At 30.4% G+C, this 12,512-nt stretch overlaps 1 protein-coding gene across 2 annotated transcripts in view; it reads left to right on the forward strand.

Moving 5' to 3' along the window:
* LOC106791907 (zinc transporter ZIP11) overlaps positions 1 to 9,330 on the forward strand; it is a 51,341-nt gene extending 42,011 nt beyond the window's left edge. For both annotated transcript variants that reach the window (XM_014757918.1, XM_014757923.1), the window contains exons 5-6: positions 2,454 to 2,711; positions 9,147 to 9,330. In XM_014757918.1, coding sequence (XP_014613404.1) covers positions 2,454 to 2,711; positions 9,147 to 9,225 — 337 coding nt within the window. In that variant the 3' untranslated portion in view covers positions 9,226 to 9,330. The remainder of the gene's footprint in view (positions 1 to 2,453; positions 2,712 to 9,146) is intronic.
* The last annotated feature ends 3,182 nt before the right edge of the window (positions 9,331 to 12,512 follow it).

Consider the following 12,512-nt stretch of genomic DNA (forward strand, 5'->3'; position numbering starts at 1 on the left):
AAAAGAGTGTACTTTAATTTAATAGAAAAATCATTAAAATCCATTTGCTAAAAGTATACAAAATATTTACCAAAACTTTTCAAAGCATTGCAAAGATGCACAATTTACAGCATTGCAATCTCTGATATTGTGTGATCATATGGCTGCATGTGTCTGTGCACGAGAATGTTTCTTTTCAACGTTGTTAAATAGTAATTTGATATTCTATAGAATATCAGAGTATTATGTTCAATGCTTAGGAAAAACTGTAAGAATTCTTCTGTTTCCGACTTCATTGGAATGCTCTTTTCATTAATGACAATGCCGAGGAATTACTAGCAATGAGTGATTTCCGGCTTCGACGGTAACATATATATATATCATTTGTTAATGCAAGAATTTCTACGATATTGTTAAAAAAAAAGCAAAAAAAAAAGAAAAAGATAAGAAACACGTTGAGAAAGTATTACGTGATCGGATTAATCTTATCAGATAAAATATACGTATCTGTATTTATACACGCAAGAATTCCAACTTGAATGACCACACATGATATGTATATTATGTGACACACACACACACACACCAAAAAAATAGGAGAAGGTCAGAGTAGACGTCCATTCACATCTTATTTACGAGTGCAATGAGAAACTGGACTCGGTAGGAACAAAATTCGATAAAAAGATACCCACACACACACAACACATGCGCATACACATGCGTACAAAGATATACACAGAAACAGAAGAACAAGAAGAAGATGAAGATGAAGATAAAGATAAAGATAAAGATAAAGATAAAAGATAGAAGATAGAAAATGATGATAGTAGAAGAAGAAGAAGAAGAAGGAAACAGGAGTCTGATTTCCAACATGGCAAAGTATCTGCGATGGTTGTTGGGGTGGCACAGTGGGGTAGAGAAAGAGCAGATGGAAAAATGTTGAGAATGTCGACGAAGCTCGTCGACCAGTTTCAAGAACTCGGCTTTTCTCGTTTCGAAGCTAACCAGTAACAGCAGTAGCAGTAGCAACAGTTCTGCAGTAACACCAATAGCACCATCAGCATCAGAATCAATAATAGCACCAATAGCAGAAATAGCAATACAGCAACAGCTATATCAGAGAGTCACCACCATGCTTTTCTTCTTATTGTCGGATCTTTCGCTTACTCGAACATGCTTACCTATCCCCCTTCCCCTTTTTCCCACCCTCTCTACTTTTCTTTCTTTTGATGATGCGAACCAGGATTTTTGCAAGAGGCACAACTCTCTCTCTCTCTCTATCTCTATCTATCTATCTCTTTCTCTCTTTCTCTCGCAAGATTTCAGAGACCCAAGACTCGAGTCATCGTCTCCTCTTCCGCTTTATGGAATCCAGTTTTTCCTTCCGAGAATCGATACGATCCACCACGTTAGAATCTTTTTTTTTCTCTCTCTCTCTCTCTCTCTCTCTCTCTCTCTCTCTCDCTCTYTCTCTYTCTCTCTCTTTCTCTTTTTCTTTCTCTTTAGCAATGATAATTTATAAGCGTGATCAGGCGAATTTCTCGTATACCTCCTAATCGTTTCTTCCAATACAACCCTCCCCTCCCCCTTCCCCCTCCCCCTCCCCCCTGCATCTGTCTCTGCTTCTATCCCTTTCCCTCTCCCAATAAGCCAACCAACCATTCATCCATTCGCTGTTCTAAACTCTCTTATTTCGAATCTTCTCCAGATGAGATTTCACATTTTGTGTTTTCTGCTTTGATCTTTGTGTGTGTGTGTGTGTGTGTGTGTGTGCCACGTTAAGATTATTTATAATATAATTTTATTTCTAATTCTAATTATATATTTTGGATTATATATTATTTGTAATTGTATTGTATCTCATATTTATATATGAACGTTTGAAGAATTATGAAATATTAATTAATTCGACGATACTTTTTTTTGTCCGCATTTAACAATTGAACGATTGGAAGGATGAATTGTTTTTTTTTTGTTTTATAAAGTGTTTTATTATAAATTTGATATGATCGTATTGTGCTGGATGATTCAGCAAAAATTGATCAAATGAATAAATAATTTGTACAATTTTACAAATAGGAACAAATGTTTCTAATAGAGGATTGTTCTTATCAACGAAACGATCGTAAAAGATTCGAAGATTGTCGTAGTTTTATTTATCTTTTTTTTTTGGTTTTCAATGAAATAAATAATTTGTCATACACACAAAATATTAATAATAATATTATTTAAAAAGATTCACATTATAAACTTTTAGGTAAGATATTCCACCTTTTTTTTTATACAAATTCAATAAACAATGATAAATTGAAGCAAAGTTTTATTCGTTATGTTATTTTTGTTGCTGACAATAATAATAAATCAATCGAATTTTTAATTATAACATCCAGTGGTTATATAAACGAACGCGTTTAATAAACGATGACTCTTGAAAAATTCAAATGCAGATATTTTTTCCCTATTTATGATTGCAGAAACCTAGCAATCGGAATTGGCATTCAGAATTTTCCCGAGGGCTTGGCAGTTTCATTGCCCTTACAGGCAGCAGGGATCAGCACTTTGAAGAGCTTCTGGTATGGGCAGCTTTCTGGTATGGTTGAACCAATCGCTGGTGTCCTTGGTGCTGCGGGGGTGACGTTAGCAGCACCTGCTTTACCTTATGCATTGGCTTTCGCAGCAGGAGCCATGATTTATGTTGTCATTGATGATATCATTCCGGAAGCTCACGAAAGGTACATTTTTTTATTTATCTTTATTCAATTATTTTCTTTATTCACTCTTTGAATAATATATTAGGTCTACCGGAAAGTTCTGTCCATTTTTGAATCGAAAAAAAAATAACACAATTTTCATATATTTAATAATATTTATTGTAGAATATAATTTCTATCATTACTTATGATTTCTTGCCAGTGTGATGGCAACTTGTAAATGCCATTTTTAAAAAATGATAATTTAGTATTTTTAAAATTAATTATTAAGAATATCGATGGATTGTGTATATACCTCAGGTCTACCGAGATTAGGATTAAAAATTATATCGTTCAGATGTTTTAAAAAAAAAAGAGAAAAAACAGAAAAATCGTTTGAGCATAACAAAAAGGGTTCTTCACGGGTTCGCACCAAAAGAAGAAGAAGAAGAAGAAGAAGAAGGTTTATATAACTCGTTTCTTCAACTGAGTCCAGTTTTATTTTACTCTCGTCTACCCTAAACTCGCCGCCCTTCTTTTATGTTCTTTTCTATTTTGTTCTTTTCTTTCTTTCTTTCTTTTTCCCCCGTTCTCTCTCGGTCTCTTTCCATGCTTTTTTTTTTTTATTTTTAATTGTCTGTTAACCATCGTCCAGTGGTTGGTAAAGGTACCGTACTGCACTTGCACCTATTTCCGTCTCACGTTTCACCCTCCGGTCCTATTCACTATGAATTAGAATTCGAGGTAGAGTATGGAGTCAGAAGGGCGGAAGAAGCTTTTCCCACCGACACAATACCCAAAATTTATTTTAGGGCTTACACCCTTTCCTTTCTTTCATATTTTTCTTCTTCTTCTTCTTTTTCTTCTTTCGTTTTCTTTTTTCTTTTCTTTTTTTTTTTGTATCTTTTATAACGTGAAAATAATGTTTATATTATTGTTTAATTTAATACAATTTATTCGGATTTGGAATTATCGAGATGTCTTGTTTGAATATTTTTCATTTAACAAAATTAATTGAGATTTTGTTTTTTTGAAATACTATTTGAATAATTCAATTAGGGTTGGTTTTTATTTTCTTTACTGTAGAGATTTTCATATATCGTATGGAACAAAAACATTGTTGAATTATTGAACACTCGATAGATCGGTATGGCTAAATAAATTGAGTAATTGAGTACGTTTTACTGAATAATAGTAAAAAAGAAATAAAGAGTATAAGAAGGAATTCCAGTAAAATAGTTGTTTGATTAATTAAAGTAATTTAAATTTTGTAGTATCAGATATCTTATAAATTAATTAGAGCTTTTAAAAAATGAATGAGTATATATATATATATACCTACGTGTTTTCCTATTTTAATAATTCAATTAGGGGGTTGTTTTCATTTTTACCGCAAAGATTTTCACATATATTCTTTTTGAAAAAAATTGTTGAATTATTGAACACACTCAATCGATCGATCGGTATGGCTTAAATAAATTGAGTGATTTCATACTTTTTATTGACATGAATGAGTGAGTAAAAGAAAGAAAGAAATAAAGTAGAAGAAGTTGGAATTCCAGTAAAATTCCTTGGAATTTAGCGATTCGTCGGCAAAGTTGGTTACTTCAAAAACAATACTTAACGTTCGAGCACGAGCGTTTCGAGGGCGTGCTATTTTTATTAACTAGCGATTTCTCCGTTTGATCGAGAAATCCGATCGTTTCGCTTCTCTTTTGAACACGATCGTGATACGTAAATACATACATACATACATAGATACATACATACATACATACATATATATAAATACATGCATAAATACGTGAATATTTAAATATGTACGTGGAAAGAAATAAGTAGCTCGTAAGAAAAATGTACGTCACGATTTTTGAGAGAAAATATATTCCGGTAGTTGGTGTGTCATCGTCGAGTATGTCAATCGTCTAACCCCACGATACTATTATATGGATCAAAATTTATTTATAATATACTAAATGTTATCTCTTTCAAAACAATAGAATAATTAATTACACATATATTCAATAATTTTATATCAAATATTGATTAAATGATTTATTGCTTTAATTAAATTGTCTAATTTGAATCTTTATAATAATTAATTGTGCGAACAATTATATGACGAAAAATTCATTTCATTATTTGTCATATATCATTCAAATTAATGAATATTACACAAAATAAATCATCAAGTAAATGTGTTAACAAAAATATATTTAATCGATTCCATCGTCTTAATTATATCATATACAATTATAATAATTAATACTATCGAAATATTTATTCGTAGAAACGAAATTAAGTGTCATAAATATACTACATACGAAAAATTTGTTTGTGCAAAAGTTACTCAACTTCGATTTAAACGAACGTTTAAATTATAAAATCAAACTAAATAAACAAAAACACACACATATATATAGACAAATTTGATTATAATTATGATTAAAAGATAAATTACAGTGAAATACTTTGCACACATATTCGTCAGTGGTTATATTCGAGAACGATTACGGTACAATGGCGCGTGACGGCAGTGCCGTAGATAGTAGAGTCAACTTAATCTTTATTTTTCTCTCTTTCTCTCTCACTCTCTCTCATTCTTTCTTTCTCTTGTTCTCTCTCACTCTTTCGCGAACGCGTTAAAACGAACGTGCAGAGCAAATTTCTTTCCCAGGCTCAGAACCTCGGCCTAAACCGTACGAGCATTGTCATTATAATTGGCTTCTTTTGTATTTCGCGTGCGATCTAACCGTCTTGCCAGTGTATACCAAAAGAGCCGCTAGTTTTCTCCGTTTCTCTCTCTCTCTCTCTCTCTTTTTCTTTTTCTTTTTTCATCCTTCTCTTTCTCTCTCTTCCTTTTTATTTTATTTTCCTTCTTGGTTGTTACTTAGGTGAAGCATCTCTGAACGTAGAGAGAAGACTCCTGAGACAGTCGACCTCGACTGGCTCCCTCGGGAACCCTCGAGGACCCGGAAAACACAAAAGTGAAAATACACCTCTCTCTCTCTCACTCTCTTTTTTCTTTCTTTCTTCTTTCATCTATTCCTCTCCCCTCGTTTCTAAGAAAACCGTTGCACGACCTCGGTGCAACCCTCCAAATCAAACCCGTGTGATCTTTTCGGTGTGAAAACTAACGAGAAGTATTCCGGTATACTTAACCGCTAATTAACGATCGAATCTGCTTTATCAACGCATTAGTCTCTCTCTCTCTCTGTCTCTCTTTCTTATTCTTCTTCTTTTTCTCTTTCTCTCTTGAAAAAAATGAGATCAAGTTTTCATTACCTCATGACTGCTTTTCTCTCTCTTTCTGTTTTTCTCATACGATTCATTAATTTTCTATCTATCTCTCTCTCTCTTCTCTCTCTCTTTCTTTATTTCTCTCTCTCTTTCTTTCTCTCTGTTTCATTTTTAACTGATGTTTTTTTTTTTCTAATACGATCCATTACTTTCATACCAAACGTACTACCTCACCTATCGAACTTTTTCATTCGTAATTTTTTTGGTTTATTTTTCTTTACGAATCGATCCTTTCTCTCTTTTAATTTTCTAATTTTTCTTTCCGCCTGACGCGAGAAATTCGTAAAATTTTCGTTGAAAATTTAACAAATATTTTAAACTTCAAGCGAGAGACGTTAATAAAAAATCCCCTTTCGCTCGTCGTTTCATATTAAAATCATTTTATTCCACATTCGTATTTGACAATTATTAAGCATATATCTTGTTAGTTCTTTTCTTTTCTTTTCTCTTTTTTTTTTTATTACGACGAATCGATCGATCGATCGATCGATCGATCGATCATTCGTTCTGTTACTAACGCGATTTAAAATAAATTGTTTGATTATATTATATTTACGAGGTCTCTTTATAATGTGTTTAATAGAAAGGTAAATCGCGATGTTAATCGATTCATGCTGAGAAGTCGATACGGTCGGACGATTATTTCTCTTACGAATAATAAAAAAAAAATAAAAAAAAAAACAAAGAACAAAAAAGAAAAGAAAAGAAAAAACCAAGATCGGAAAGATGAAAAGAAAGAAAAGGGGTTAAGGTGGTGGTGGTGATGTTGGCGGTGGTGGTGGCAGAGGGAGGGGAAGGTTAGCGAGATCCTTCGTTCAGGAGTGAGAAGGTGAGAGGGGGAGGAGGAGGAGGGAGTAGAAGGTTATTGGTACAAGTTTTAAAGAGTTAGAAGATATCGAGTGGAATACCTTCATCTTTAGAGAGAATTTATCTTTCTTGTCGAGTAAATGAGAAGAAGAAGAAAAAGAAAATAAAAGATGACGAGAGAAGATGAGAATGGAATAGAAGATGAAAAAGTATAAGAAACGTTTACTATCTTTTTTTCACGGAAACAACTATACATTTCTTACAATTTAAATTTTCCCTTTGCTCGGTGAATAGGAACGCTTAGTTGTTTTCTTTCTAATATCTTTTTTTTTTCATTTCTTTCTTTATATCTTTCTTTCTTTATTTATTTATTTTCTTAGTTTCGTTTTAAATTATCTACCATTTGAGTTAGTTCTCACGGTAGTTCACTTCCAATTATCCTTCTCACCTTTTCTTTCTTTTTTATTCCTTTTTCCTTTTTTTATCAGTAAGATACAACAGAAGACAGGTATATAGAAGATGAAAAAGAAGAAACAAATATAAATATTCAACGTTATATAATACACATGTGTTACATATATTGAAATTTTATATTATATCGTTATACGTTATTTTTAACACATTGATTTATCGTCAATTAATTATACGAATTATTCGTACAAAAATATGATCGACCTAATTTAAATTCAAACAACCAGGCAACCCAATATTTCAACATTTCAAAAACATTTGATTGCCTGGAAAGTTCGTACTGATGAAAAAAAACATTGATATATTACGTGTATGTAATAATCAAACAATAATTTTCATACACCAAATAATAAAATAGACATTCGTGTAAAACATTGAATAGTTTAATGATTAAAGAACAGTTATTCAGAATACCTATGGTGTTCTCCTCCCCAGGTCCAGTCAAACCACTAATTATGAGACCAATTTTTTTCACGAATCCTATACAAAATACGTATAAGTATTATAATATAATTATATATAATAATATTATATGTATATTATACATAAATGGGGAATATATTATATTTTGTAAATCGGTGTATAAACGTTCCTTATTTTTTTTTTTTATTTGAGTAACCCAATAATACACGCATACTTAAAAAGATAAATATATATATTTTATAGCCGATTGAGTATGAGCAGGAAACGAGAAAAAGACGATGACAGTTGACGACAATCGATGACGAAGAGACGATACGCACGCACACATATACACAGACAAACACAACTTATAACGTTGACACACACGTACGACTGCGATTGTCCAGAGATTTGAAAGTCAACAACGTGTGTGTGTATGTGTATGTGTAAGACGATAATGGGCAATAAAAATACAAATTTTCTGAGAGCAACCGAAGAAGGGAGGTATTTACCACGCGGATATGATTGATGTGGTAGAACGCCCACCGAAACACAACGGCGCATTTCACCGGCCGTTAAAATTGATGGCCGTGTATAATTTACAAAATCAACAAGCCGTGACGTGCAATACCGTGGCACAGAAAGACGCGTGCGTGCGTGCGTACCGTACGTACGTACGTGCATTGTGTGTGTGTGTGTGTGCGTGTGTGTCTTCTTCTTTAATCCCTACTTGTAAGTCGCGAGAAAAAACCCTTTTTATTTCTCGCCATCTTCATTCAACCCCACCCCCTCCACCCACCCTCTGTCCCACATCGTCGTGATACTTTATTTTGTTTGTTTGTTTTTTGTTTTCATTCTCTCTATTTTTCATTGTCCTTTCTCATCTATCGATCGAACAATCGTTTTACTATTATTATTATTTTTCTATGGCGATGAGAAGTTTCGTGCCCTTTTTCTTTTTTGATTTTATAACATTGGAGTTTTTGTTCGTTTGATCGAACTATTTTAACGTTATAGTATATATAATAATAATAATAATATTAATTTGCAATTATATTTTATTTGAAAATTAATCGTATAACAGAAGTAATATGAGAGATGAATTTGTTTGAAAAATTATTTATGACAATTGGATCGGTTTGAAAATGAAACGGAACGTATCACGAATTGATAAGGAACTTGAATGATTTATCAAATAAATAAAATGTATTAACTAATTAGGATTCACAAATACGTGTCTTTAATAACAATACTAATAATCAAAAAACAGTATTGCATTATTTTTAAATATATTGACATCCGCACTTTGTGAATATGTGTTTTAATTCTATCACAAAAACAATTAAAATAAAATAAAATAAAATAAAAGTCAAAATAATGACAAATGATATTTGTTAACAGTATAATAATACAGAAGAGAAACATAATATTCGTTAACGAGTATTGAATTACGTAATATCGACGCAAGTGTCTCTCTAAACATTTTTCTATTTGCAGCGGAAACGGTAAACTCGCCAGCTGGGCCGCCATCGTGGGTTTCTTGGTAATGATGTCTCTCGACGTGGGATTAGGCTAGAAAATTGTGTAACAACGTTTTTCGTAAATGCACATATTCAATTAATTCAACGATATATATATTTATATATATATGAATATATATATATACATATATATATATAGCAACAACAACAAAATATATATATATAAACATATATATATATTTTTTTATTTATATGGATGTGTATTTATATTCGCCTAATTTGAATTATTCGATGATTATAAGGAAAAAATTAAGATATTCATTATTTATACGATTTATATATACGCATCGATCAATATTTTTCTTTTCTAATCATACCTTCAACGTATCGATTTTAATATTCGATCGATAAATCAATTATACATACATATACATTGAATTTTTTAAAACGTTTACTCTATCAAGATTATATCTTTTTGTATCTTATTTTTTAAAGATATACTTTTGTTTAACATTACACAAATGTTCGTCGTAGAAATGAAAATATTCGGTACTTTGAAATAAATAAATAATAAATTTTGTTGTTTTTTTATTTTTTTTTTTTTTTTTTAAAAAGCATCGAATTAATTTCCACACAGTTTAATATATGTATAAATATATTATTCTTATTGTTCAAACATTTATATTTACAGGTTTTAAATGATCGATGGATTTACGCGTAGATCGTATTTTCTATGAGATTTAATAAATTATACCGTTTCAAAATTTCACACACACGACCGATACTAGCCGCGCGTGTGTTTTGTCCAATATGTTAGTTTTCTTTTCTTTTTTTTTTTCACCCCTAAACAAAAACGATCGATAAAAAATCGGGTGAACTTTGCTTGTATCTTACCTTCTGAATAATTTTTTCCTTTCTTTTTTTTTCTTATTTCTTTTGATATATTCTTAGATAAAAACTTGTTACGTACGATCGTGAATTTTATCGGATGATCGATCAAATGTTAAAATCGATATTGTCTACTCAGGGCAAGCAGATCTTTTTGACGTCTCAATCGGCGTAGCGAATTGTTTAGTGGCGAATATGGATCGATATAAATAAAAAAAGAAAAAGATTAAAAGATAACAAAAAAAAAAATAAAAAAAAAAATATACAAGTAATAAACGAAACGTTGTTCAAGTTGACCCGCTATCAACGTCGAGAATCGAACAGCAACACGTCGAAAAAAAATTCATTCGATTTATCGATCTCTTCCGACATCGGCGGCCTTTCTTTTTTTTTTTTTTCATTTGAAAGATGATCTATCTTTTTCTTTTTTTTTGTTCTGTTTTTTATTATTAAATCTATTTTTTCTAATCCATTCTAAATACCTAGTCGTGTCGATTAATCGAACGATATTTGATACATCGTTTCTTAATTTTTTTTTCTTCGAGTTTAGATTTAGGAATATTATTATTGTTTTTGTAATAATCGATTGTCTTTTTTTTTTTTCTTTTCTTTTTGGGGTTGTACTGTGTTACAAATTTATCGAATCACGCGAATCCTTTTACTCATTATTTTTTTTTCTTTTTTTTTTCTTTTTTTTTCTTTTAATTTTTCGTTTTGAGATTTCTTTTCGTGATAATATTGATCGTTGAGAAAAAAATAATCATTGCAATGATTTTTTGTTGAAATTAATTTACTCTTTTACAAAATATATTTTTTTGGTAAACTATTTATTTGCAAATCAGTTAATATTCTTTTTATTGAATCGATTGACTATTTATGTATTTTTATTTATAGAAACAAATAATAATTGAATATGATTGAAAAACGATTTTAATTTTATAATATTAAATATTTTTAATGATGACTACAAATCATATTTGAATCCTTAATATTGAAATGCACGTTTTAGTAATAAAAATAAAATTTCTCTTTTTATATAGAATGAATTATTGTAACAATAATCATCGAGAAATGTATATAACAATCAGAATGTTTTTCGATAACCTCGACGTTGAACGCTCATTATTTGTAAGATATAGAGAGGATTATATTTTGGTACCATAGATAAGCGGACTGCTGTACCTAAGAAGTATTATTCATGGTGTACCATAAGTGCGAACCAAGAAATTCTTCGAATACTTTTTGTTCGAAAAAATGGTTAGAAGAGATAATACTAGAACAAAAAATTAGAACCTCGTGTCCTTTCCGTCTTAGATCGTACTTGTAAAAGAAAGAAAATAGAAAAAGGGAAATAAAATTAGAAATTCCCTAATAGGAAATGAAACTATGAGAACGAAGATGATCTATCGAAGATCAATCGATCGATCGTATTACTTTGAAAGTTCCTGTGATCATGACGAGATTTTGCATAAGTGGACACGCCAGCGGTGCAATTATTATAATTAATCTGTAACATCTAATTAAAATGAAATGAAAAGAAAGAAAAAAAGAAAAAGAAAGAAGAAAACACCGGTTTATATTAAACCGAATGTTCGACGTATCCCGTCTGTCTAAAATATCAAATTTTCTTCAATGATATTGCATTAAGGACTTTATGAATATAAGTATGACAAAAAAAAAGAAAAAACAAACAAAAATAAAAATGAAGGAAGAAAAATACTAATTTATGGAATATTATTCGACGATTTTGTTTGAATTTTAATATTTTTTTTCTTTTTATTATTATTATTATTATTATTTTCTAGAAAATTCCAAATATCGATCGCATAATTTTCGTATAATAATTTAATTTAACGAGAATAATGAAACGCGTTAGAAAATAATAATTAACAATTTATTATCTATTTAATATAAACGTTAGATTTTTGTTCTTTTACCAATGAATTTTATGAAAATTTGCGATTATCGATTCACGTCAAACTTTCGGCAGATTATGGTCCACGTCTTTTTAGTTAATTGATCCTTTTAAATGTAATTTATCTAGGATAAAAGATTTTTAGACTGGTCTCTCGTAGATAATTAAATATTTCAAGTGGAAACTTTACTTACGTTCGATGATTACGGTGACTTTAAAGATCGATTTTATTTGAAATGATTTACATTAAATGTACAACAATGACAGCTATTAATTAATTCATTATTGTGTTATTTTCTTTATTAATATAAATAAATAAATAAAGTATATTAAATATCTAATCAAACTATAGAAAAAATTGAAAATCGAATGAAATATTTCGGATAATTTCGTTCTTTTACGTCATCGTAGTTAAGCCATTCGACAATCGAGCCATGTTTCCTTTATTTCATTATTTTTAACTATAGTAATTATATCGATTAGGTATCGAATCGTATGCAATCGCAATGATTTTGTATGCGTGCGTAATAAAAAAGAAAAAGAAAAAGAAACAAAAAAATAGAAATCAAACACGTGAGA

Source organism: Polistes canadensis, unplaced genomic scaffold (genome assembly GCF_001313835.1).
Source record: "Polistes canadensis isolate GaletaPanama2010 unplaced genomic scaffold, ASM131383v1 scaffold_8, whole genome shotgun sequence".
Taxonomy (NCBI): domain Eukaryota; kingdom Metazoa; phylum Arthropoda; class Insecta; order Hymenoptera; family Vespidae; genus Polistes; species Polistes canadensis.